Source organism: Lutra lutra, chromosome X (assembly GCF_902655055.1).
Source record: "Lutra lutra chromosome X, mLutLut1.2, whole genome shotgun sequence".
Taxonomy (NCBI): domain Eukaryota; kingdom Metazoa; phylum Chordata; class Mammalia; order Carnivora; family Mustelidae; genus Lutra; species Lutra lutra.
Window position 1 is genome coordinate 2,013,463 of NC_062296.1, and position 27,364 is coordinate 2,040,826.

The window sequence follows — 27,364 nt, forward strand, 5'->3', positions numbered from 1 at the left end:
GGAGGGAGGGAAGGGCAGGCATGGAGGGCAAGGCCGGAAGGAAGCACAGGCATTTCCTGAGGCCCCCAGGCTCTGAGGAGGCCCATGCACAGCTGTCTTAGCTCCGCAAGAACACGTGGTACACGGGGCTGGCCAAGTCATGGGGGTCAGGGGGGCTGTGAGAGGCGGAGCCCAGCCTTGGCCAGCATGAGCTCGTGGGGGACGAGGGCCCTCTCCCAGCATGTCCTGGACCTCCGGGACACCACCAGACAGGCCCCCAAAGCCCGAGTCTGGACACTTTTCTCAAAGGGCTACGGAGGGCTGGCCAAGCCTGCTGGATCCTTGCTCAGGGCATCTGGCCCTCCCCTCACTGTCCCAGCCCGCTCCCCAGGAGCCAGCCTAGAGCCCCAGAGTGCAGGGAGGGTGCAGGAAGGTCGCAGGGCACGGTAGTAGTTAGGAGACAGGAGGGCCAGCAAGGGCAAGGCAAGGGCAAGGGTGTTAAGACAATGGGGCATGTGCTGGAGGATAAGGAGCTGAGAGGAGGGGAAGGCAGGCTGCTAAGCGGCTGGGGGGGTGCGCTCCTAGGGCAGGGCAACCTAAACCCATTGCCATCCTGTGTGCCTCTGTGTGAAGGGTCTGGAGTCAGCCGCAGCCTGTCCCCGACAGCTGGCTTGCAGCTGTGTGTGCCCTGCCCTGGGGGGGGGGGGGTCCGGGAGAGAAGCAGGGCACACAGCAGGCAGGCTTTGGGTCATGGCCCCCCTTTCAGCAGGAAACCCTGACTCTGGTGGGGCTCCCTGGAGTGTAGAGTCTGGAAGCCTGGGACATGGCCCCCAGGTCAAGGTCCAGGGACTTGAAAGGGGCCTCTGCCGAGGCGACAGCAGTTGAGAGAGCTCCCCCTGAGCTCCAGCCCACCCAGCTGCTGGTCCCATGAACCTCTGGGGCCTGGAAAGAACAGTATGGCCCTGAGCTCCAGGGGCCCTCTGCCAGCCCCCTTCTCTGGCCTTCCTGGCCTCGCTGCTGGGCTGTGTCTGCCTCTACACGTCGTCGCCCCCCCATCCCCTCCCCCCCCCCGTCTGTTCTTCCTGGTTCCTCACTCCTTCCTCAGATCTCCCATCTGTCTCTCTGTCCCCTCCCTGGGCACCGAGTCAGTCAGTCAGCCCGCCCATTCTCTGGCCCGCCCCGATGCACGTGCTACCAGACCAGAAGCCACATGGTCAGGCTCCTCCCAGCGCATCCTGGCTTCTGTGCTCAGGGCGGGGCCACAGAACAGGGAGGTGCCCAGCAGGGTCGTAGCTCAGACACACATGGAGGTCACTTCTTGAGCAAGTGACCCCACCCAGAACTTAGCCAAGATCTCTGAGAGGGCCCTCGAGGCTGCTGGGCACCGCGGCCCCTGAAGCCAAGCCAGCATCTCCAAGTTCACGGCCTCACATGTGGGCCTCACTCACAGTCTGCTGGCCTCATCCACTCCCATTCTCCACACCCTCAGTGGCGGGTCAGCGACAGTCGGGGAGCCAGGCCCGTTGTCACCAGGGAGCAGCCCCTCCTACCCGGAGTGTCCTTGGAGGCTAGAGTCAAACATTCAGACATTTGGATATTTGGGAGCCGTGAGGTAACATACCTAACTGGGCTCAGGAGACCGTCTGGGTGCAGGGGGCTGGGAACCATCCCCGACGGAGGCCACCCTTTGGACAGACCCAAGAGGGAGCCGAGTTGCGGCGGAGTGCGCCGAGCCTCCACTCTCTGGAAGCTTCCCAGTGCTGATAGCCAAGGTGTGGCCAGTGAAAGCTGGCACTCTCCATGCCACAGCTTTTTTTGACCTTTCCCTGAGGACATAATCACACAGCGGCTCTCTGCCCCAGGCCGCCAGGGCTGTAATTTCAGGGCCCAGAGGGGTCTCCACGGAGGCGGGGCCTGCGTCTGGCTATGTTTAGCGAGGCATGGTCTGGGTGTGGCTAGATGAGGGAGGCATCTCTGGGCTGTCCACGAAGCCAGTGAGACTCAGGGAGGCCATGAGGCGCCCCGGCACCCGCATGGTCTTCCCCCAGGGGGAGGCCAGCCCCCAGGAGTGTGCCTGCCTCTTCCTGCCGCCTGCTGGGCGAGGAGGCTCTGGTGGGGGCTGTGTGGAAGGACAGGCACAGGGGGAGGGGGCTGGGCAACCAGTGTCTCTGGGTTGGCCCTGCGTGGCTGCCGTCTTGGCGACTGCTACAGGGATAGGGACTGGGGGTGGCAGGACCTGGGGCACCCCATGTTAGACACAGCCTGGCTCCTTCCTGAGCCTGTTTCTTCTGGATGCGGGGGGCCTCGAACCGAGCTTGCCACCACGTGGGGTATGAGGCAGGAGGAAGTCCCGGAACCAAATGTGCAGAAAGCTAGGCAGGGAGCCTGGCAAAGGGGTGGCTAGGGCTAGAAAGGAGTAGGCCAGCTGGAGAAGAATTTGGAAGCTGATGGCCAGGACTCTGGGACTGTGGCTGGGAGGGGTGGGCAGAGATACAAGGTTCTGCTGAGGTCCTGGAAGGAGATGTCGGTCCAGCCCCAACTGGTACATGTCTTCTTCCTGTCCCCATTCTCTACAATGGCACTTGTTGGCTTATGTGTCCCTTTCCTGGTCCCCACTGTCCTTACCCTCCGAATCCCCTCCCTCCCCCTACCTCAGTACCCCTGTCTCCACCCAAGGGCTGATGAGCGAGCAGCGGGTACAGGGTCAGGGACATGGGTGGAGAAGGGGCGGCTACGGGGCGCTGGTGGGGTGGTAGTGGTGAAGGGGGGCCTTGGTCCTGCCAGCAGGCATCACACATACTGTGCTCGCTGCCCTGGCTGGGGCTCTGTCTGGGGACATCCCACTGGGGCCATGCCAGGCTGCGTGAGCCATCTCCCGTCTAGGACGGAAGCCCCCTGGCCTGCAGCTGCTGACTACCCCTGCTGTGAGCTCCCGGCCCTCACGACAGAGTTGTACTTTTTGCACGGCAGCCTCTGTAATGAGCGCCTGTGGGGCTTGGCCGGGCCATCCTCGGATACAGGCCAGCTTCTTCCTGGGCTACTCTCCTCCCCTCCCCGAGGTGGTGTCCCCAAGAGCCTCCCAGTAAACTTCCTGTGAGCTGACCCTTTCCTCTTAGCCCTAGTGGGCTTCTGGGGAGCCTAGTGGCCAACACCCATGGGGGCTTGGCCGCATCTGCGGGCGGATCGTCAAGGGTTGGCTTCCAGGCCTGGGGTCAGTCCGCCTGACAGCACCCCACAGGCCAAGGAGCTTCCAGGCTGCAGTGGAATTTACCCCAGTAACACCTGTGGGCTGCCCCTGTCTGTCTATCTCGTCCTAGCTCAAGGCCAGGTTGCCCTGACAAACTGTGGGCCCTGGGATGTGGCCCTTACTTGTCCCAGGCCCTTGGGCCTCATGTAGAGGTGAGAGCTGCCAGGCAGAGAGGCCGGCAAGGGAGGGACATCTCCCAGCCTGAACTTCCTGTGCCTGCCAGGCCCTGACCTCTGTGACTGGTGAACGAGGGGACCGGGGTCTGACTGTAGCAGGAGAGCAGGGGACCAGGCCGGGCAGCCAGCTGGGGAGGAGGGGTCATGAGAGCTGGGAAAGCAGCAAACCCTCCCTCCCACAGGGGCCAGCGCCTCGAGGGCTGCTGACCTCTGACCCAGCCCAAACAGGAAGTGCCATATCTGTGGGCCTGGGCCCCAGAGAAGAAGGAATGCAAGGATGAGTCCAAAGCAAACACTCCCAAGCTTCCCAGGCCTCTCCCCGCCCCCTGCCTGAGTCTGGCCCTTTCTCTGCTGAGAATTTGGGGGTAGAGCGGGGTGAGGGTTGGGGGTCGGGGCCTGGCTGTAGGATGGGACCCGTACAAGACTCGAGGTTCCCAGGCCCAGACACCAGCCGTTGGTGGTGGCCGGGGAAGGTCTCTGCAGTGGGTACTTGGTCCCGTTTCCTTCACTCCTCGAACAGCCGGGTAGCCCTGAGAGCTAGGGCAGGTCCTGCTCCTGCTGTGTCCTTGATGCCTGTCACTTAGCTGTCTCTCTGGCCCCCAGACCACCATGAGCCTCCGCCGCCTTGGGGGCAGGGGCTAGATCAGCTGTGCTCTCTGCTGCTCCTGGCCTCCCCAGCATCGGGTGCAGCGGCATCATGAGCCTTCAAGGCTGACCTGGTGACCCTCTCCTGTTCCTGTGTCCCCACCCAGCTGTCCTATCCTGTCCTCAGGGCTTGGCAGGGCCGAGCTCTCACAGCTTGTCTGTCTTTGCCCCTGCCACCCCCACCAGGCAGACAGGTTGCGATGCTGGCCAGGGGGCAGTCACCCCTGGGTTCCCAGGGCCAGGGCTGGCCTCCCACAGACCACGCCCTCCCCATCCTTCCCTGGCACCAGGTCTCACAGGGGTACATCTGGATCCCACGTCACTGCATGCCTGTCCCTGCCCCTAAGGTCCTTCAGTGGGGCCCTGGTGACCCACAGAGTGGCCGGGGGGGGATGTGTATGCACCAGGGTTGGGGGGAACCAGGGTAAGGGTCCTGGAAACTGGATTAGGGGCAGAGGGAGAGGCAAGGCGTCCCCGGCCTTGGTGCCAGTGTGAGCACGGCGGCTTTAGAACAAAGGGCAGGCACCTCCTCCTCCTTACTGTCTCTGTGGGCCCACACCTGGGACAGGGATGCTTCCCGGAAGAGAGATACTGATGCAGTCTGAACCGCCGAGTTGCTGCATACTTGTGGAGGGTGACTTCACTACCCTGGCCAGGGCAGGTAAGGGTGGGTACGCTCTTGGAGAAGCTTCTGGATCCAGGCTGTGTTTACTCCCTGGGGGCTCTTTGCAGAACAAATGCAGCTTAAATCCAGGAGAGACAGGGGCAGGTTGGTGGAGGCTCCTGGGCTTGAATGAAATGCATTTACTGTGTTCAAGTCCCAACCACCCCGCTGGGCTCCTGGGTGATACACTAAGTGAAGGGGCCTCAGCAGTTGAAGGGAAGGGGGAGCATCTGAAGCAGCAGTGTGTTCCGATCTTTCTCCTGGTAGTGCAAAGATCAAGTGCAGCTAGGCTTGCCCCCCCCCATCAGTTCTAAGGGAACAGGGTGCTCCTAGGAGCCCTCCGCCACCCCCTCCCCCTGCTGAGGCTAGAGGACCGCGCTGGGTAGACCCCGATGCAGGAGAAGGTGGTGTGGGTCAATAAGGTTGTTCCCCAGGTGCGTGGAGATGAGCTTGGGGTCCTGAGCCACTCGAGGGTCACAGATGGAATTCAGGGCCACGTGGGGATGGCAGAGTCAAGCAGAGGAGAGAAGGTCCCCAAGAGAGAAAGCAGGTATCACACAAGAGTAGAGAAGCAGAGGGTGGTAGGACGACCGAGTCACAGCCCCTGGACCCAGGGTGGTGGGTCAGGCAGGTCCCTGCTGCCACCCAGCAGGTCCTCGCTTGAGGCTCAGCCCTTGTTGCTCTGGGCCAGGGCCCTCCCGCCTCCCCCTCACCATCCCTGCCCAGATTTTTGCCGTCCGCGCCTCTCCCCCTGGGCTACCCTGGGCCCCCCAAACACTGGGCACAGCCTCCGGTTATGGCAACCAAGATGGAGAGATAGGGATGGTGAAGGGTTCCTCCCAGAGGCACCCCTGCCTGGGAGGGCCCCCTGGCCTCAGCGTGGAGAGCCAGTGGTGGGCTCCACCTGCTCTTGTCGTGGCTCAGGTGCAGCACCCGAGAGCCCGCAGCTGGGTTGTGGTGCAGTGTCAGATGCTGAAGGCCCCAGGGGCACCAGCCGGCCGTGGGACAGGTCAAGGGTCTCCAGGTGTGGAGTGAGGGAGGGGAGCCCGGCAGGAACTGGAGCCCACGGCCGAAGCCCCAAATCAAGGTGCCTGGTGCACACCCCAGGAGGGGGTGAGGGGTTGGCTCCTTGACGGCGGTGGTGGAGGCTGCCAGAGCTCCCAGCAGCTGGGAAAGGGTGAGGAGACCAGCTGTGGCCTGACTGTGAGCCCCGCCAAGCCTCGTCTGGCTTCTGTATCCTCCCCTGTCTAAAGAGCCTGGGATGAGGGGATCTGGGTGGGGTCCTTCCTTGTTCACTGTGAGTGAGGCCAGTCGTGCCCCCACTCAGGGACTCCTCGAACGTTCGACGGGACAAAGGAAGCATGGCTCACCCCAGCCTGGTCTTATGGCCCTTGCCTCTCGTCCCTATGCTCTCTTGCTGTCTTCCTGTCTTACCCGGGCTGATAAGCAGGAGAAAGATGGGGAGGGAAAGAACACTAAGGGTCTCCCAGGGGTCAGGGCTGGGGACGCTGAGGGATCAGGGAAGCAGGCGGTAAAGCTTGGGTGGCCGTGAGCCCAGGTCACTCACTCTGTGGCAGGCCATGGGTCAGGACCAGGGTCGGGCAAGGAAAACCAGAAACGCTGGGTCAGACAGGGAAAGTGCTTGCTTTGCCAGCAGCCCCCTCTTCTTCCACCAGCTTGACTGGCCGCCAGCCCCCTGCCCAGGCCCCGTGGTGGGAGTGGATCAGCGGCTGGATGGCCCCACCCTAGGCTGCTGTCTGCTTTCCTTTGCCCCCTTGGCAAGAGGGGGAGAGGAAAAAAGAATAATTAAACCCAAACGTCCTGGTAACTTTTTCCTGGAACAGGAGGGTGCGGGCCGGGAGGCTCTGGTCCTTGGAATGTCAGGTCCTAGTGTCTGTTGACCCCCACCTACCACCACCCCCTGCCCTGCCACGCTGGTCGCCAGACCCATGGATTGTACCCCCCAACTCTCCTGCTGCTTCCCAGACCACATCCTACTCTGCAGGCAGGGTCCTGAGAGCTGGGTCTCTCAGAAGGTACCCTTTCTGCTGGCGCCTCCACCCAGCTATCTGAACCAGATCCTAGAGCCTCATCCTGGACCCTTCCTGTGGGGGTGAATAGTGGCCCCAAACTTATCTGCCCAGAACCCGTGAATGCGACCTTATTTGGCCAAAGGGTCTTTGTTGATGTAAGCAAAGGATCTTGAGATGAGCTCATCCTGGATTAGGGAGGTCCTCAAATTCAATGGCAAGTGTCTTATAAGAGACAGAAGGGGAGATACACAGAGACACACGGAAGAGAAGGCCAGGTGACAGCAGAGGCCTGCAGTGACATGGCCACGAGCCGAGGAACACCTGGGGCCACCAGCAGCTGGAACAGGCAAGGAAGCATTGTCCTCTGCAGACAGAGTGCGACCCTGCTGATACTTGGTTGTTAGACTTCTGGCCTCCAGAGCTGTGGGAGTAGAAATCCCTGTGGGTCCTGAGCTTCCCAGTTTGTTGTATCTGTCTGGTACACCCCAGGAAACTCATATGCTTTTCTCTTCCATGCCCCTTCCTGCCCATCTCCCCCTAGCTAAACTCCGAAGCTGAACCGTTCTCAGTGCCCACGCTGTCCCTGTCTTGGCCCACGGTGCCGCCCAAGAAAGCTGGCTGGGAGCCTATAGGGCGAATCCAGGTATGGGCAGAGGAAGGGGTTCTGTGACTTTGGGGATTTTGCTGGGTGGGAGGCACAGGGAAATCCTGGAGGAGTAGGTGGGCGGCTGAGGGCCCGGGTTACCCTGAGCCCTAGGCACGGAGGCCGATGACCCACCTGAGACCCTCCTCCTTACTCTCTGGGTTGTTCTGGCCACCATGTGCCCGTCGGGGTAAAGCTCGGACTGTGCCAGGGCAGGTGACAGCACTCATGGGAGCTTGACACAAGCTTGACACCCTTCTGGAGCCAGTTGTGGCTGAGCCCCAGCACGCTGAGGCTGCGGCTGTGGCTCAGCACGCCCTCGGTCACCTCCTTGATGACATTGGTGCCCATGTGCAGCTTCTAAGGCTGGGCTGAGGGTGAGGGTGATGGGTCCGCCCGCCTGGCTCGACTCCCTGTCCCTCTGTCCCTGACCCCATCTGTGGGACCCAGGTGTCACCATCTCTGCTGCTCCTCCAAGCCCCGCAAGGCACAGCCCCAAGGAGTGCCATCAAGCAAGGGGACCACGTGGCCCAGGGAGGGCCTGAGCCTTGTTCAGGGACACCCAGAAAGTCCCAGACTATCCCCAAAGCCCATCTCCAGGCCTCTGGAAATTTGGGTCAGCCAGAGGAGAGGACCCTGGACACCAAGGCCTTGTGGGTTTATCTTTGAAACTACCTTCCGGGCAGCTGTACCTGCTGGCTGCAGGTTGCCTGCAATCTCAGCGCCCCTGGCCTTGGGGCTCACCTGCAGGGAGGCTGGCAGGCCAGGACAGGGGGGAATGGTCCGCAGACAGTTTCGGTCGGGCCTCAGGTAAAGCAGGCTGCAGAGGGGTCAGAAGGGCTCCCTTCCATCTCCAGCGTCAGCAGCTGGCTGAGCCCTGCAGCGCAGGTGGAGCCGCTGCAGAGCTCCAGAGGCCCCCTGAGGGAGACTCCCCACCCCTAGAGGCCAGGGCTGCTTTCCTAGGCCGGTGCTCCCTCCTCTGTCCCCCAGCCAGTAACCCCCCACCCCCCACCCTCCCACCTCCCCCACCCCCCCCCACCCCCCACCCCGCACCCCGGCCCAGACCCTTCCCTCAACCCCGTCTTCCCTCGGCCTCCCCCGCTCCCCAGGCCCCCTCAGCCCCTTCCCCTGGGGCCTGGCCACACCCCGGAAGCTGCTGGGCTGCTGGCCCTGCAGGAGGCTGTAGTTGAGCTTGAGTTCCTGCAGGGAGGCGGGCAAGGCTGGCTGGCTCTGCGGGTAGCGAGTTCCCATCCAGGTTCAACTGCTCCAGCCCTGTCAGATTCTGGGGAGCCGGGTTGGGGGGAGAAAAGAAGCCTGGGGACTGAGGTGTCACCAGCCAGGCTAGGCTTTCTGGGCATGGCTTTGGGCTGATCCTGCCCAGGGGACACCTATCTGGCTGCATTGTGGCTTCCCTGTTCCCACTTGGACCAGGTCCGTGAGGGTTTAGAGAGCCGCTACTCAGTTTCTTACAGAACCAACGCTCCCTTGTGGGGCCTGAGGATCTGTGCTGCTCTCCACACCCAGTTCTGGGCCGTGTCATCCCAAATCATTGAGTCCCCGCCATGCTGGGGACTCCGCGCAGCAACCCCTCCAGGCCCTGACCCCCAGGAGAGAAGCAATCGACACCTGGAGCCATCTCAGACCTGCCAGCCCTCCTCCCCAGGCTGCTGCACACCATGAAGGCATGGGGTGTGGGCCTCGGGCATCCAGCTTGTTCTTGTGCTGGGACCTTGGCAATTTCATTCTCTGTGCAGACATGGGGTGGTTGTATTCCCTTGTCCCCCTCCCCTCTGTCGGGACTTCCCCAACATGAGCCAGAGTAGCTGGCACTTTTTTATTTTTTTCTTTGAGAGCGAGAGAGAGCGAAAGAGCATGAATAGGGGGAGGGGTAAAGGCAAAGGGAGAGGCAGATTCCCCACGGAGCAGGGAGCCTGATGCAGGGTTCGATCCCAGGACCCCCAGGATCCTGACCTGAGCCAAAGGCAGATGCTTCACCGACTGAGCCACCCAGGCGCCCCTGGAGCTGGCTCTTCTGACTGTCTCAAGTCGGGGCATCTTCTCACTGCCAACCAGGACCCACAGGGAGGTGGGCCATTTCCAGGTACCGCGAGGCAGCAGTCATAGTGGCTGAGGGTGTGGTCCTCTCACTCTGATCACAGGAGTGAGTATGGGGGCGGGGGTCACCTACCTGCCAGGTAGAGCATGGCTAGGCCAGGGTCAGCCAGGGCAGGGATGTGTTTCGTCTTGACATTGTTGCAGGCGACATCTGCTTGGGTCAAGACGCAGGAGGCGGGCAGGGAGGGCATGACCCGTTCTGCAGTGCCCAGGTCTGTGAACCTGTGTCTGGGCCCTTGCCAGCTTCTAGGCCTTTTCCACCCGCGGCCTGTGGTCTCCTTGGTATTGCTGCCACCTTGGCCTTGGCTGTGATCCTTCTTTTGATGCCGGCCCCCTGAGCTGGGTTGGTGGAAGGCCCCTGGAGGACAACAGACACGGCCCCAGGCTGGTCATAGAGCAAGAGGCCTGCCGAGGGACAGGAGATGCCTGGGCCGCCCCGGGCCTGCCGGCAGATTGACCAGCCAAACTGCAGCACAGCACAAAGGACAACAGCTCAAATGGGGGCCCTGAAGCTGGGGCAGAGGAGCTGCCTTTGAAGGTTCCTCTCCAGCCTGCCCCAGGGCCGCTTAGGTCGGGCACACAGAGCAGGGTGGGGCGAGGGGCCAGTGATGCCGGTGTGATTGGTGAGGACCGGATCAAGCCTCAGCCACTGGAGATCAGGCACAGCCTCATCACCCTCTGCGGGCTCCGTGTGGGGGTTTCCTGTCCTGACCAGTTCTCACCTTTGGGAGGCCTCCTGGGCTTTGGGCCCTTTCTCCTGGCTCCCCGACCTCCTATTTTCCTGCCTTGGCCCTCTTTGGTGGCCACTGCCCCCTCTTGGGCTTGGGGGGTCCTGCTGGCCTGCAAGGGCCTGAGCTTGGCGGCCTGGGGCCTTGCTTCAGCCCCCATTTCGGCTAGGGCCCGTGGCTGGGACTCCACTCTGCTCCCAGACTGCTGTGGTGACTCCTTCCTCTGAGCCGGCCCTGGCCTGGCGGGAGCCTTCCAGCTGGGTGCTGGGGCCTGGCTGGGGGCTTTGTGGGCTCGTTCCTCGAAGGCAGGCTGCACTTGTGGCCAGTCCAGGTGCCCTTCCTCAGGTCTGTCCAGGCCGCTGTTGTCGAAGGTGGGCCGCACCTGACCTGTAGAAGGGGCTGATAGAGACTGGCCAGGGGTGCTTGGCCCCCCACCTGGCTGAGAAGCGGCACTTCCGTCCTAAAGGGGTGATCAGTCACAGGTTGGCACCCCTCCCTCCTCTCTCCGCCCAAGCCTCACTTCTGCTTGTCTCTCCTACCGTCAGGAGCTCTCGGCCTTCTGTCACAGACCCTGGAGGCCACCAAGTATCTCCTGCCTGCCTTTTCACAGCCCCAGAGCAGAGGACCCTAAGCACCAGAGAGAGAGCAGAGTGCAAGGTTACCCTGCCTGCCTCCCCTCTAACACAGGGCAGCCCCAGCTTAACAAGCTCTGACCATGGGCATCCCTTGGGGGTCCTGGGCCCAACCACCAGCTCCTCCCATCCCACACCTGGGCCTCGGAGTGGGGCACACAAACATGGTCACACCATAGCTAGTCTCCTGGGGCCCCTTGTGCTGCTTCTCCCAAGCCCTGGGTCCCCCACTTTCAGCCTCCCACAAGTTTCCGGGTCTCTTCAGTAGTTATTAGGGCAGCTGACTCCCCACCCAGCAAACCTGGTTCCATTACTCCAGTCCCAGCTGCAGTGGCCCCTCCTGGGGGGGGCTTCCTTTCCTCCCCTGCCCTCCCCTTGGGCTATGGGTCCCAGGCCTCCCAGAGTCTGTCGTGCCCCCTTGCCCTCCAGAGAGGGTTCCCTGAGGCCCGTGGGTACCCCCCAGGCCCCTCGGAAACACCCAAGGTGAGCACTGGGTGGGCAGCCTTGGGGTGACCAGGCTTCTCTCCTTCTGCCCCGACCCCTGGGGGGAGAGTCCAATAACAAAGCAGAGGGTCCCCTCCTGTCAGCCTTTTCCTGCTGGTGTCACCTACTCACCCCTGGGGGATCCAGGCCAGCTGGGCAGCGGCGGCTGTGGGGTCAGCGGGCCCACAGGGTTGGTGTGGCCATGGGCTCTCTCAGGCTCAGCCCCTGCTTGGCCAGGGCCCCTCCAGGGCAGCACCCCACCCAAAGAGCTGGGACTGGGAGCATCAAACTCTTCATGGCCACTTCACTTGGGCCATGCAGGCCTCCTGGGCCAGCAGAGGGGATGAACGGCTGGGAGAGGTGGAAGTGACCACCACTGCAGGATGGGACACGAGCGGGGCGGTGCACCACAGTCCTGCTCCCTGACCTCCCGGCCCTGGCTGCAGCGCTAGGAGCCTCCCCCACCTACTCCAGCCCTCCCCCAAGAAGGACCCCCCAAAAACAAATACCTCCCTAGGCCTTGCCCTGAACCTCCCCCCAACATCCCCTTCTCCCACCTGAAGAGAAAGAGAGATTGATTTTTTTCTTGGACTCGAGTGCTCTTGGTCTTTTGCTCTAAGGCCTGCATTTATTCTCCACTGGACCGGGCCCAGGGGCCCCCATGAATGGGGTTTCTGTCTCTATACACAGCGAACCTGTGAGGCCCACCACAGGCCAAGCCGCCCGCCCCAGGCTGCCAGGTCCTATGGCCACGGCTGGGAAAGGAGAGGGGCTGGGCCTTGCAAGCAGCCTGTGGGCTTTTGCCATGGGCTCTGGGGCCAAGGCCTCCTAATTCCTGAGCAAAGCACACTTGGGCAGAGCTAGGGTGGCAAGCATGGACCCCAGCCCTTAGGGCCCCAGCAGCCTCTGGGCACAGGCCTGCTCAGGCTGGTCCTTCTACCAGCTCCCTGACTACCTCGAGGCAGCTCCCTTCCCTCGAGAACCCCATTTTGTCCTCTGGAAAAAGCCGGGGGTGGGGAGTTCCACACCCCCCAGCCTCCCCAGCTGCACCCCACCCCCACACTAAACTGTGTGTGAACCAGGGGCTGCTGGGTCCCAGTGTGACCATCGTCATCGGGCAGCCCCACAATGCCCCCTTGCCTTGGGCATGCCCTCTTGGTCAGAGGGACACCTGCGGATCAGGATGGGACGAGGTGAAAAGGAAGCCAGGCCTGAGGGAAGGGGGTGTCTGACCATAGGCTTCTGGGCCGACCCTCGACCCTCGGAAGGCCCCAGCCCCAGGCCTCGCTGTGGGAGCTGAGGGCGGGCCGGTGGCTGGGGGCTGGCAAAGAGGCCTTGTCTCACCACATGGCTCTTTGGGGCCAGCTTTGAGGAAGCTTTTCCTACAGTTCTGTCCAGCGTTGACTTATGTTTGGAAGCAATCTGAAAAAATGAGTTAATTGTGGGCAAGGCTTGGGTGGAGGGGAGAGAGGGAAGTTGGGGGAGGGTGCAGGGAGAGGGGAACAGGCCAGGAAGGGCCATCTGGAAGGAGCTTCCCACTACCATCTGGGGTTCAAGGTCTCCGTCCAGGGCCACAGAGGAGTGTGTGAGATGCAGGAGGGGGTGGGGGGGGGTTGGGGAGGGGAGCTTCCAGCAAGATGATCTTTGCTGGGCTCCTCGACATTTGCACATGGGGGTCTGCGAGCAGGGTGTGATGGGGATGTGGGCATTGCTGTCTTCAAGGAGCCCCCATGCCAGCTGACAGTCCTTTGAGAGCCACACAGGGTCTACTGGCACCCTCTCCCTTGTCCCATCCAGGGCTCTTGTTTATGGCCTGAATCTGGGACTATGCCACACACAGACCAGAGGCAGAGACTGTCTGGGGAGTGCGCATGATCAAGTACCTTGGGAGCCAAGGATGAAGCCTCCGATGAGCCTGTGTGGCCCTGGGGCACACAGGGTGTCCTGGGCTAGAGGATTGCTGAAGCTCTGGGAGGGAGGACCTTCAGGCGAGGGAGGTCAGAGATATGCTGGGGAGACAACAAGAAGTTCGCCCGGAGATCCTGGAAGACTGAGCACTCCCAGCCTCCCCAGTACAGAGAAGGAAGCAAGAGGGGGTAGGGCATGCCCAAGTCAAGGCATTGTCTGAGGAGGGGTCCTGAGATGGGCCCCTGGAATGGGACTGTGGCTGGAGCCCTTGCTCTGCCCCTCCCCCTGCCTGGGGATGGATTCTGGAATCCTGGCCCCCAACCCATTTCCCCTGTTCGTGCTGCTCCCCAGGCGCTGACTAAACATCCTGCCATCTGGTTCCCATTAGCTGGGCTGGGGGTGGGAGGAAGCCTGCTCCCAGGTTTCTCTGGCACGGCAGGCTGGAGGAGGGAGGGACCCCGCTTCTACCCACCTAGGCAGGAAGGGGTGAGGCCTGGGCCCTGTCAGTTTCCCAGCTCTTATGGAGTCCTGTCTTGCTGTCCTTCTCCTGCTGGGGACCCAGTGGCCACCTGGCCACCTGCTATGTCCAGTCTTGCAGCACCTGGACATCGTGGGGACCTCGAGGAAACCCCCAGCCTGCAGGGGTACGGGGCTCAGCAGAACTAAACACAGCTCACTGGTGGACTTGGGCTGGGGCAGGCAGGGCCCGGGGCCAACACTAACCCCGAGCCTAGTGTCTGGAGCGCAGGGTGGGAGGGGTGTCGGGATTTTCCAGGAACCAGGGATACAGCCTGGGGGTTGCTGGAAAGAGTTTTGGGCTCACAGCTCTGCCCTGGACTGACTGGCCATGTGATGTCGGGAGCAAGTCTCCCTGCTCAGGGCCGCGGCCTCTCCATCTTAATGTAGTGGTTGTGCGCTGCTTACAAAGTTCTAGAATCTTCTACTCCTGCCCTGCCCTGCCACATGGTCCACTGTCCACACACTCATGTACACCCATTCGCACACGTATCCATACAAGTCGGGGGCTCTGACTGGCAGCCAGGAGGGGCCAAAGCAACACTCCCATCCCTCAAGTCTCCTTAGAACTGCACAGCTGACAGTTCTCCTCACATCAAGAGAGGACTGGAAAACGGGTTCCTCCCTCAGGGAACGTTCCTGGGCCCCCTGCTCCGGGCGACACCATGCCGGGGCACTGTGTGGGGAGCCACGCCTGCAACTTCCCTGTGCTTCTTGAGCTGGCTGTGTAGGGGGGATCACGGGGAACCCCGTCAGAAGGAAAGAGATGGCGATGGTGGCTGGAGGGGGATTCATGTGAGGGCTGTGAGGAAGGGATGTTCGGGGGGACTCTTCCATGGAGCTTTGCCTTCCCCTCAAAAGGGCGGAGGAGTCAGCCAGTAGGCCAGCGTGGTGCAGCAGCCCATGGGAGGGAGGAGGCCGGGGGAGCGCAGCCGGGCTGGCTTTGCAGGGCGGTCTGTGGGCGGCAGGCCGGTTTTGCCCGTAACCTTGAAGGAAACAGGGAGCCATGGTGGGCTTCGGAGCAGAGGACTCGCACAATCTGACTTCCATTATAAAAGGATTTCACAGGCGACTTATTAGGGCACAAGTGAGAAGATACGAGCTAGCTGCACCCCCTGGGGAAGAGGGGAGGGTGGCTCCGGTAGGGTAGAGGCTGCAGGTAAGGGAGTGGGGAGAGTCAGATGCTGAGGGCAGAGTGAGCCTGGGGCGGGAGCTCAGGAATCCGCCTCCTGACCTGTCAGGTGTGAGGGTGGTGATCAGACAGCCGAGTGGCGAGGTCCGGAGGGTATTTCCATGTATGCATCCAAAGCTTGAGGCCACGGTCTGGGCGGCTTGTCCTGCCCGCCCACCATCGGTCGTTTGCTCAGTGCATTGAGCCACTACTATGTACCAGGCCCTTCCACAGTGGCTCTGCAGCCAGAGACACACCCTTGGCATGACCACCAGGATGAGGGAGCAGGCCCGTTCCTGAGCCTTCGTCATGTGTGCAAGCTACGTGGGCGTGGGGCTCTGTCTGTGGGAGCCCGTGGAAGGGCATCTCTAGAATATAAACAAGGGTATGGGGGCCTTTTCCCCCTTCAAGTTTTGAGAAGAAAAGAGCTAAACTTTCGATGCTCTCTTCATGTTGCCAGCAGTTTCTTCCCCAGAGAAAGCCCATCTTGTTGTAATGCTGTTAAACCTCAGAGGATCTGGTCCCAATTAAACAACTTTTTTTGCAGACGCTTTTGTGAGCACTAAATACATCAGGCCATCCCGAGACCTGGTGTCCCTGAGTGGGGGCGGGGGGAGAGGGAGGGGGAGGGCAAGAGACCAAGAGAGACAGGGAGACTGAGAAAGGAGAAAGAGGAAAGGGGTACAGGGAACCCCAAGCAGGATGATGATGGCTGGCGGTGTGGTGGTGCTCGGGGTAGAGGAGGGTCGTGATCGGAATGGGGGCACGTGGGGGCCACTTGCCCATCTCCCTTCCCCCTCTGAAATTCAGCCTGTTCCTACTCATAATGTGGGCCCCGCTCCACTCCATATGGGAGCTAACCTCTGCCCCTCCCGATGGGCATGGGGGGGGCGGCTCAGGCTGGGTGCTAGCTGGGGGTGGGGTTCTGGGAAGCCGAGGCTGAGCACCCCCTCTCCCCTGCCTGGCCCTCCGGAGTGGGCACGTTCGTGTTCCAGTCCTGGCGCCTGCGTCTCCAGCTCCAGACGTATGTGACTCAGCCCTGCCGGCTCTGCCAAGCCGTCTAGACCCGAGTGTCTCCCTGTGGAGGGGGCCATCCCGCTGGCTATTTCCTCTTCTGCTGCCCAGAGAGCGCCTGAGCCCCCGCACATGTGCAGCCATCCCCTCTCCCCCTGCTCCTGCCTCCTGCCTTGTGGGCCTCTGCCAGCACAGCGTGGCCACCCTCACCCCTCACCCTGCGGGGCACATCGCAGCTGGGGCCCATGCCTAAGAGGAGCATGAGGGCTTGAGCTGGGACCCCAAAGGCCTCCAGGGGCCCGGCCTGCACCCCTCCCCACCTCAGTTTTGGAGTCCGGGTCAAGAAGGCAAGTGAACACCTTGACTGTGTCCACTGTGGCCCCTCCAGCCCCGTGTGCATTCTCACTAACGGATCCATGGGGTGGATCCATGGGACTCATGGGGGTCCACCTCCTGGTTGGCACCCTAGCTCTGTCCACACCCCTACAAGACCCTGCAGGGTGGAAGGACTTCACAGACCTTCTCAGACACTAGGGGTGGTCTGTGATCTGATCGGGGTCTTAGGCGTGTGAGATGTACCTTTGCAGGAGACCGTGGCCTGGGAGGGGCTGGCATCCCCTTGGCTCCAAGGACTGCTCAGCAGCAGGAGGTGAGACCGGGGCCCTGGAGTAGGAGGCCCAGGGCAGGCCAAGGTTTCCTTAGGTTTCCTGTGGGCAGGGAGCCTGTTGTCCCTGCCTTAGCACAGGGACCAGAAGTGACAGGAAGAGGTGGCCAAGGTCCCAGAACAGCCTCTCCATCCTCATGTGCCGGTAGACTCCCGGCGTCCACATGGAGGTCTAGAAGGACAGCATTCTAGAATGCGCTGTCATCAGTCAGCTCCTACATCGATAGTTTGATCCGTCCTGTGCTTGGGGCAGGCTCCCATCTGTCAGGCCTGCAGTGGCAGCTCCAGAGCTCTCTGGACTTCCGAGACTCCAGGAGTGTGTGCTTGGCCAGACCGGTCCCCAGGGCCTTGAGGTGGGTGAGTAATAGCTCCCCTAAGGGATGTTGACATCACTTGTGTTCCAGGGGCCCTTTAGGTCTCATGGCCCATGTGGAAGTTTGGGCTCTCACATACAAAATCCCTTACTTCCCGGTTTTCCACTCCTCCTCTCATTCATGGGAATGTGGCTGGTTTTGAGTGGGCTCCTGGCTGGCACAGATGTCGTGGGCCGACTGCGAGACCAGGGCACCAGGGCTGACAGTGACCAACAGCTCGGCACAGTAGCTCAGTTAGGGGCAGAAGAGAGAAGTTGGGGAAGGAGCGGGGAGGGGGAGCGCAGAAGAGACAGCCTTTATCTCGCCAGGGGAGAGTCCTGGCCTCAGACCGTAGTCAGCTTGACCTCATTGCCATGTCTCATTCCTCCCCCTATCCAGTGTCAGGAACTGCCACTTACTTCCCCCGGGGACTGGAGAAGCTCCTTGTTCCATAACTGAATCCTTCCTCTAAAATGTCACACACTCCCCACTTGCCTTTTCTTCAAGTGCCTGTGTGTGGTGCTTACCAGGGCGTGTGGTGACGAGTCCCTTCACTTCCTCTAAACTTGGGGCTGAGGAGAGTGGGAGTTGGAAGGAGCCTCTGTCCCTCGAAGGCTCCCCTTTTTCAGGGGCAGGAGTTTATGGGGAACCAGGCCTTCAGCTTCCATCAGAAGCAGCAGAAGCCAGTCTGCTTCCTCCTCCTTGATGGAGAGGGTAAACCCTTGAACTCCAGCTTCCTTTGATTGGCAATGTCTGCTGGTGGGGGGCAGGGTGGGAGGGGAGCCCTGGTTAAGGGTCCCCCCCCCCGAACCCTGGGATCTGAGCATTATGGTGGGGATGCTCTCAGGGCCCCTCCTCCTGCCTGGTCCAGGGCTGGGAGGCCGTTGGGTGGAGGCATCTGGTCGGCTGCCCGTTTCTATGCCCACTGCACGAAGTGAGGTGCCCCACGTGGCTGGCTGCCTTGGCCTGCACCGGCTGCCAGCCCATCCCTGGCACAGTGGGGCCGGTGCCTGTCAACTGGCTTCATTTTCCAACCTGTTTTCCAAGTACTGACACATGGCCGAGGCCTTGCTGGGACCCATGGCCAAGTTTCCCCCATGATCAGGAGGCTGGCTCTTGTGGCATGAAGTGCATCCATCTGCCCAGGGAGTCACACTCTCCACCGACCCCCTGTCACCACCAAATCCCCTCTTTGGTGGACAGGTCCTTCAGCCTCATTTTTGGCCCCTCACCCACCCAAGACTCCTTCACAGAACCCAGGGGGCTTTGGGCAGAAAGGCCTCTTAGAGGCCCGTCCTCTCCTTCCTCTCTGTAGTTATCTGCCCTTTCGCATCCCTACCCACCTCCCTGGGCTTACACACCTCCCAGGACAGGGAGCGTTCTCCCTTTCCAGGCAGCCAGTCGGGGTTTGGGCGGTGTCCTCTGGGAGAGGTGCTTCCCTGTATTGAGCTCGAGTTCAAGTTTCCAGAAGCTTCTATCAGCTGGCTCCTTCTCCCCTTCCACCCCAGTGAGAGGCCCAGCAGTCTCTGTTCCCATCCCAGTCTCCAGCCTTTCCAGTGGCGGATGCTCGGGAGGCACTATGATTTACTGGTGGTGTGCACAGGTCTTCGGCAGCCACCTCCATGAGCTGAGGGCTGGCCAGCACGTCCTCTGTACAGGACGATGGACCTCATGACCTCTGAAGATGGTTTTCTCCCTTCGAGGGCATGCCAATCCCTCCACGTCGCACCCCATGCCATAGACAGAGCTGCTGAGTTGGGGAAAGGCTGCTTAGAGCACTGGCTCCATCGGGCTGGGTGGAGAAGGGGAATTTTCTTCCAGAATACACAGGGGCTTGTTTCTTCCTGATCCTCAGGAGCAGAGGATATGGGGAGGGTGGGGGAGGCCACCACACTGCTGTGGTTTCTCCCGCCAAATTCCCCAGTCCTAGGAAAGATCCACAGAAAAACCCACAAGAATTTGAATGTCTGAGCTGGGGCTGTGATTGAAATGAAATTTTTTAAAAAGAAAGAAAGAAAAACAAAAACAAAAAGAGGAAAAAAAAGATTAAAAAAAAAACAGCCCAAAGCCCCTATAGCCTTCAGCTGCCAGAAGGGCCGAAGGCGGCAGCCATGCTGGACAGGGGAAGGGGCCTTATGGCGCTTTGCATGTCCCTTCAGCTCACTTCCAAGGCTCTGTGTCCTCAGAACAGCCTGGAATTACAAACCATTCAGTAGGCAATCAGGTCCTGCCCCACAAGGCCAGGCTCGGGTCTTTTTCTAACCCAGACTCTTGCAGACCCCTTCGCCCTAGGACAGAGCTGAGAGCCCTTTCCTGTCAGTCAGATAACTATGGTTGCGTCCTGCCAGGTCCCTGGGTGTCCCTGTCTCTAGATTTGCCTCCTGATCCCTCTTTCCAGAAGGTGGCAGGGCAGGGCACAGAGGACGGAGAACTCCAGAGAGGACTGAGCTGGCAGCAGCTGCCTGGGCACCAACCACCCTTCAGTTCCTTCCCGCCTCCTCAGATCAGCAGGTCCCAGGGATGGGGGCTTTGGCGGTCTGGAGGCAGATGGGCCGTCAGATATTATGCCAGACTCATTAAGTTCAAGGGCTGTGAGAGATGCAAAGAAATTTGTAAGTGGACAGGGTGGGAAGGAGCCACAGAACCTTCCAGGAAGATGAAAGACAGAGTGGGGGAGGAAGGGGGGTAAGCAGCAGGGTCCAGCACAATAACAGTGAACATCTACATGGCGCTTTGTACGTGCCAGGCATTGTCATAGGAATTATTACCTCATTCCATATTCATAGCAACCCAGTGAGGCAAGTGCTCTCATTTATTCCCCATTAGGTGAAGGCAAGAAGGCACAGAGAGGTTAGGTAACCCGCCCAAAGTCATCCAGCTAGTGAGTAATGCGGCCGCACTGGAACCCAGGAACTGCCCTCTATCTACAGCAGTGAGCGTGGGAAACGGAGATAGAGCCCCGCACAGGGAGCCAGGACGCTCCAGTCTGGGTTGAGTCGCACCCAAAAGGCGCCTCCCCATCCACTAAAGGAGCAGCCGACCGAGGCAGGAGCGCCCTCTCCTGGGAAAGGCTCTTCCCGACTTCGGCTGGGCCGGGGCCGAAGAGAGCCCCGCCCAGCTCTCACGCGCCCCGCCCCTTTCTCGAGGCCCGCCTCCTGGGTGGTGCCCAGGCCCGTGTGGAGCTGCGGCCCAATGGAAGGCGCGGCGGGAGAGGGGTGGGAAGGCCGGCGCGGACCGGAGGGCGGGAGGGGCGCGGGGTTTTGCGTGTGATTGGCAGCCGGGCCGGCCAGTGAGCCCGAGGCGGGGGCGGCCGCGGATCAGAGCGCGAAACATGGCTGGGCTAGGTGGCGGCGTCCGTGGCGGCGGCTACAAGAACGACGGCGATGAGGGCGACGAGGGCGTGCTGCAGGCGGCCGTGCAGGTGTTCGCGAAGCTAAAGGTGCCGCGGATCCGGGAAGCCCCCCGGGGCAGCCGGGGGCCGGGCGGCAGGCTGGGCAGGGCCTACTGCGGAAGTCGACAGCGCCACAAGCGCGGCCGCGTCTCTCAGTTCCCAGCCACGGCCTTGTCCGGCGTCTGCTCCTTGGGCGGCCTTGGGCCTTCGCGCTTGCTGTCTCCGTGGTCGGTGCCTGCTAGTTCCGGCCGACGCCACGCGCGTGCTGCACCTTAACTTACGTTGCGGGAATTCTGCAGGACCTTGCCGGGCGCCCGAAGCATCTGACGCGGGGATGGCACGGGCCCTGGCCTCTGGGAGCTCGCGGGGTCTAGAGGGAGACAGGCAGAGCTCGTGCCACCCTGTCGAGTCAGTGTCAGGTGCCCGTGGTGACAGTAGTGGGGTCAGATAGCCATCCCAGGTGCCGCACGCACAGCCTGTCTCCCATCACTTTCCCCTCCTCCCACCTCCCACCCCAACACTCCACATAGGCGCTATTCTGCCTTCTCCCAGGCTTTTCCCTCTGGTCACATAGCTGGGAGCCTGGCTCAGAATCTCGAGAATCTTGCCAAAGCCTCTAGTTGCCAGTGAGTCTAACTGCCGTGCGAGCCTAGAGCGGGCGTACTTACAGGAGGTGGGGTGACAGGCAGCTGGGGATGCGGGCTGAGAACGAGGAAGACTTAACTCTGGGCAAGATGGAGGGAGAGCCCTGCCCTCCGGGGGTGTGAGCTGCGGAGCCTGTGTATGCTAACAAGCCTGGTGTGTGCTTGGGGGTTACTAAATGTGTGTGTGAAGGAAGGAGCATTTCAACCCTTAGGTCATACTCACTTTCTAAAGCTTCCTGATTTTTCTTGCCTTGCTTAGGATCTCAAGTGCCCGGTCCTTGAGGGTCTTTATATCACAGAACCTACGACCATTCAGGAACTGCTGTGTAGTCCCTCGAAGTACCGCTTGGAAATCCTGGAGTGGATATGTGTTCGGTAAAGTCTTCCTTTGTTCCTCCCCGTCCCCGGGGTGCACCAGGCACCACTCAGCCCACCTGGGGAAGCGTGCGTGTTCGATTCTCCCACACAGCTCCACGCCGTGCCGCAGGCCGCCATGAGAGCGGCAGGTTGGGTAACAAGTGCCAGCCGTGCAAACCATGCTCAGATTTGCCTTGGAAGTGCTGCCCCCATGCCCCAGCCACTGCTTGAGCTGATCTGTTTGCCACCTTGCTCTACTAGTTTCAGAGCGGGCGGGGGCTTCAGTCCTCTTATTCTCAGACTGGACCTGGGGCCTGCCTGGCATCTGGCCGTTGAGGGGTGACAGGCAGGGCCAAGACCCTGTTTCCCAGTCCTTCAGGTCAACAATTGCTGCGGTGAGTGTGCGTAGCTCTGTGCGAGGGAAACGAAGGCTACCCCGATGGCAAGGTTGGTACAGGAGTCCCTTGGGAGGCCAGGTCTGGGCCCGTTCCTCCTCAGCCTGGCCCCTCTGCCCTCACAGCTCAGGAGGATGCCTGGGCAGGAGCCTGCTGGTGGAGCAGTGGGCGTGCGGCCTTCCCCCAGCTGGCGCACCTGCTGTACCGTAGGAGGTCAGCAGGCCTGGCCCTGGGCTGGGTGTTCTACGAATGGCTGGGACGGAGTGGAGGCATTTTCATGTCTGAGCATTTGTACTTCATGCCGCCTGTCCTGGTGTCCCCCAGGCCCTACCCCAGGGCTCTGCTCAGAGAGCTCTCATACCCTTTTGCTCTCTCCCCTGGAAACATTATCAGGTCTGTGCATAACCTTCAAAGACCCAGCTCACACATCCCAACTCCTTTTGAAAATTCTCCAGCTCCCAGGCCGAAACCTATCCCTCTTTCCCTCGGACACCCACAACCTTTCCAGCACACCCTCCCAGAGGCCTCAACACATTGGTTCTGTCTTGGCCTGCTGTCCTGTCCGGCTCTGGAAAGCACTGGGAGCTGCTGGAGGGCGGATACCAGGCAGGACTCGTGTGTCAGCCCCAGACTGCAGCACAGTGTTGGACATCCTTGAAATGTGCTGCAGGCTATTGGCTGATAAGCAGGTTCACCGACACATGCACACCCTTGTATCATTCCGGGTGCCGTGCGGGGCCCCGGACCTCAGGCGTGGATGGGTGTCCTCAAGGAGCGGGTCTCTAGTGGCTGCAAAAGGCGCAGGCATGAATCCCGGTGTTGGGCATACCTCTGCAGTCCGAATGTTATGGATGTTGGCATGGGGGAGGTGGCACTTGCTGTGGGAGGGGACAGGTAATGGTGGGTGCTTGTTTCCATAGGAGTGCGGAATCGAGGTGTGGGAGGCAGAGCTGGGCAGCAGTGGCCCGGCCAGCAGCTTGGGGCAGCTCTTCCCTTGCAAGCCACGGGAGGGCCTTTCCCCTTTCTGCTCTGGGCAGGGCAAGCATGGGGCCAGGGACACAGCATATTAAAGTTGGCATTTCGGCAGGGTGACTCAGGGGTTCTGTGGTGGATGGATTTGGAGGGGAGACAGTGGAGGCGGGGAGACTGGTATGGAAACTATTGCAACAGTCCTGGGCAAAGATGGCAGGAGCCTGGCTTGCATGATGGCCACCGCCATCCCTGGAAGGACCAGTGTGTGGTCCAGCAGTCTGGGAGGAGGGACAGTGGTGGGGATGCCTGGGCCAGTTCAGGGGTCTCGAGTGTTCCCCCCAGGAGGACGGGGGGGCCACAGCCATGTCTTGGAGAGGCTCTCATGGGAGGGAGCCCAGGTTTGCCTGGCTTAGGCTGAAGCTGGGCAGTGGGTCACCCTGCTGGGTGGGAGGGATGGGTGGGAGTCTCTGGGTACATTCTTCAGATGCTTTTAGTACTTTTATAAATACAAGCAGCTGAATTCTTTCAAAGAATACACAGGGAACGTACAGTTACTTATGATCCCAAGCTGGCAAAAGGCCATAGGCCTTTTAAGGTCCCAAAAAGAGGATTGGATAGAGTTCAGCTTCTCCCACATTTCAGATCGGCTTTCTCTGCACGTGCCTTCACCCCTTCAGCCCTCGGTCAGGGTCGCCTTGTCCTGCCTGCTCTGGGTGGAATCTGGAAGGTGCAGCCAGCATTGGCCTTGGGGCTCAGCATGCTGGCTCTGGGTGGCCTGGGTGCTGAGCGGGCCCTCGGTGTCAGGGCAGGGCAGAGCTGCAGGGTTCCCGGGGTGGCTGAACTCAAGGCACCTGCATTTCCTTGGCTCCTGAACTGTACTTGCTCTGGAGGCCTTGAGTGCCTGTGTTTTCCGCCCTGCTCCCTGCTGCCTCAGGAAGATCTACGAGGTCACTTCGGCTTTTGTGGATTTGTTCTTCAGTGTGTGGAAGTGGTTTGCTGGGGCCCAGCCTGATGGAGTACTGAGTGCGCTCTGCTCCTTGGCACCTCGTAAGTGGGAACATTGCCCAGCGACCAGGCCCTGGACCCAGCCTCCCAGCACTTTCTGTGGTAGGGCCTCTTTCTGCCCCTTCTGCCCTGTCCCTCTTTGGCAGAAGAGCTGGTTGCCTCACTGAGTCACGAAGTCACAGGCAGCGCAGCTGAGGCCCTCCCCCCTGCTGTAGTCCTGTCGTGCGGGATCCCGCACCTCAGGTCCGGGACAGCCCCGCCTCCTCCCAGGGCCCCAGGATGGCCAGGGCAGGTGTGGCCTGGGAGGCGGGCATTCATCTGGAGGCATGGTCCTGGGGAAGAGGAAGCGAGCCCTCTCCATGGGACAGCTACTGTGCCCTCTTCTGCTGCTAGGTCAGCAGGTCCCTAGCCCTGGCGGGCGTCCACACCGTGATGGCAGAGTAGAGTCTTGGCCCTCACTGTCCTGCGGAAAGAGCCTTTCAGCTTTCTGTAGGGAGGGCTGGCCCCGGCAGCCAGCTCCTGGGGCTCCCCGGCAAACGGGCAGCAGTCTCGGCTGTGCAAGCGAGGCTCCCACGGCCTAGGTGCTGTGCTAGGCCTGGAGCTCAGGTGTGCGGCTGTAGTGCTCAGCCGGAGCCCTGCTCCCGGTGGAGACCTCCAGGAGGCCTGCCAGGTATTGTAGCCCTTACTGCCTTTGGATGTGGTCTGTGTCTGGAAACGGTTTTGCCCATCAGCTCACTGTCTCTAAGCAAGGTGCTTAGGAGTGGCCACTGTCCCGTTTATCTGTCTGGTCTCGCCAAGGCTGGGGCCCTGCTGGACCCACGGGAGGTGGCTAGGATTGCTGTCTCCCTGTCCAGAGGCTGCAGCTATGATCCCAAAGCCTGTCACACTGGGAGCCCTCAAACGGTTTAAAGCTGTGACCTGGAGTAGGATAATCTCACAGTGATTTAAGCGTTTCTCAAAAGACAAAATGTCCTTGTTTTGAAAGAGTAAAGCATGGATGTGTACTAATGGCAGATTATTCGGCGGCAAGAGGCCGTGGCGCTTATTTGTTAACACGCGCCGGCCGCCATGGCATTAGGCCTCAGCGAGCCTGCCGGCGGGGAGCTGAGAGCCTGGTGGGAGGACGGTGCCCAGGTCCTGCTGGGCCGGAGGGATGCCACAGGGTCTGTGGGCTTGCCTGGCCCTTCCCCAGCTTCCCTGGGGAGACGATGTCAGCCGTGAGCTTCTTGGGATGAGGCCGAGCCAGTGTGCTTGGGTCAGGTGGGAAGAAAGTACTCTAGGCCCAGAAGAGCAGACGTACATGTGTGCAGAGAAGTGTGAGCGGAACCCAGGCAGGACGCGCAAGGGTGCCAGAGCAGGCAGGGCCTTGGTGGGCATCCTTCAAACGAGCCTGCGCCGTGGTTCCTTCTGAGAAAGAGCTCAGAGCTCCAAGGAACTCAGGATTTTCGTCTTGGGCAGTCATTTTGTATTTTTATGGTGCGAATTTAAAGGTTTTATTTATTTATTTATTTGAGGGAGAGCGTGCACATGAGTGTGAGAGACAGAGCACGAGCAGGGGTAGGGACAGAGGGAGAGGGAGAAGCAGGCTCTTCGATGAGCAGGGAGCCTGCCGACAGGGGACTGGGTCCCAGGACCCCGGGATCATGACCTGAGCCGAAGGCAGACGCTTCACCGACTGAGCCACCGAGGAGCCCTATCGTGAGAATTTAAATTTCAGTACTCAGATTCATATTTCTGAGCTTTGCTTTCAGGAATATTTTGTGTTTTTTTCCCCAGATAATTTATGGAATTGAATTTACATCACATAAAATTTACATCACATAAAATTATCCATCTTGAAGTGGATATTTCAGTGTAATTTAGCACATGCACAAATCACTTTTTTTAGAGCATGTGTAAGGAGGGGTCATGAGGAGACCTCTGCTGCCTGCTCAGGATTGATGAATTTTGCTCTTTCCCTGCAGGGTCTGTCCGTCCTGGCAGGACAAGTTCAGCTTGCTAAAGGGGGCCCCAGTCGAGGTGAAGGTCCAAGGTGGGTCTGTGTTACGGGAGTTGGAGTTGGGTGGTGGATTCTGGACAATTCTGAGCTGGTGCGTGGCCGCCTTAGCAAGTTGTACTGAATTTCCTATTGGATGGTGTTTACTTCTGGCTGGTGCACACCCTGGAGATCTTGCCAGAGCCTTCTAGAATCAGGGCATGCCCTTCCACACACTTACACACTGTGCATGGGCAAGGAGGACAGTTCCTCTCGTAGGGGCGTGCAGATGAGCCAAGGATGGTCCCCCTGTGCGGCCCACCCAGCAAGGCACCGGAGGCAGAGACCGGTTCTGGCTGATGCTTCCGGTGCTTCTGTCCCTGTCTTCCTGCTGTGTGCGTGCTGGGCTGCTCTCCTGGGCAACCGTCCATAGGGGCTTGTCTTGTAGCGGCTTCTTTTTGATCCTTTGTGGGCAGAAACTGTCTGTAATCTGGTAATGAACATTAGGTAAAGGAGTGGAAATTACAGTCCTCACAATGGTGTCTCTAAAAGTCACACTTTCTGTGGGCCTGTGTTTGGCTCAGCTACTCCAGGGTGGGTGACCTGGACCCTGGAGCCCCAGTGCAGGCCCCCGCTGTCACTGCCAAATTAATTACCCAGGGATATTGGCCCCCGAGGCTGAAATGGGCTGACAGAACAGGGTGTTGTGTCTTGGAGCCTGTAGGCCTGGCCTGTGGGCCGGCCTGGGCTGCACAGAAGTGCTCCCCCTCCCCCCGGTGTGTTATGTCTGGCACTTTCCTACTGATGGGACCGTGTCAAGGCCAGGCGAAACTGGCCGTCAGACTGCATCGGAATTCTTTAACACGCACCTGCACACGGATGCCAACCCCGCCCTTAGCCCCGCCAAAGACTTGACTTGCCATTCCCAGCCTTAGTTTCTTCTTCCGTCAAGTAGGGGTGATAACCTGAGCCTTGCCTGCCTCTGGGAAGTGCGCTGAGTATCAGAGCAGGTGGCAGATATGGGTGTCTGTCAGAGGGTATAACCCTCCGAAGAGGATCAGGGCGATTCCTAACTCATTTGACCAGTGTTTAGGAGCATCTTCTATGCACCCGGCCTCATTTTGGGAGTGGGTGGTGCTGTTCACGTGGGCCTCATGTGCAGGCTGAGAGAGACCAGTGATAAATGAAGGCAGGGCAGTTCTGTAAGGGGTGCTGAGAAGTGCCATAAACCAAGGCAGGTGAGGGCAAAGTGGTATGTGGGTTGGGTTGGGAGAAGGGTGGTACTGTTGATCTAAGATCATTGGGGAGGCCCTTTCTTTTAAACACAAATTTGCAGGAAGGGAGGAAGCGAGCCAGGAAGATATCAGGAAGAGCAGTATTCAGGGCAAAGGAACAGCAGGTGCAAAGGGCCTGAGGTAGGCTTGCATGTGCCTTGCAGCTGTGAGGAGTACCAAGGAGGCTTGGGTGGCTGGTGCAGAGTGGAGACCAAGGGGAGAGTGGTGAGGGCAGAGAGGCAAGAGGGCCAGCCACATCAGGCCATGGAAGGACAACTTTTATTCCGAGGAAAGGTGTGGCTGGACTTGGGATTTAACAGCGTCCCTGAGGCCACTGAGCTGAGGACAGGAAGCCTGGGCAGAGGCCGGGAGACTACTGG

The 27,364-nt window shown here is 60.4% G+C and overlaps 1 protein-coding gene across 5 annotated transcripts in view; it reads left to right on the top strand.

Moving 5' to 3' along the window:
• Positions 1–20,257: 20,257 nt before the first annotated feature.
• HAUS7 (HAUS augmin like complex subunit 7) overlaps positions 20,258–27,364 on the top strand; it is a 31,224-nt gene continuing 24,117 nt past the window's right edge. For 2 of the 5 annotated variants that reach the window (XM_047715609.1, XM_047715608.1), the window contains exons 1-3: positions 20,259–20,410; positions 21,266–21,381; positions 25,700–25,767. In XM_047715609.1, coding sequence (XP_047571565.1) covers positions 20,303–20,410; positions 21,266–21,381; positions 25,700–25,767 — 292 coding nt within the window. In that variant the 5' untranslated portion in view covers positions 20,259–20,302. Of the gene's footprint in view, positions 20,411–21,265; positions 21,382–25,699; positions 25,768–27,364 lie in introns of those variants that run through there. The other 3 variants (XM_047715611.1, XM_047715610.1, XM_047715612.1) reach the window with 3 other exon arrangements.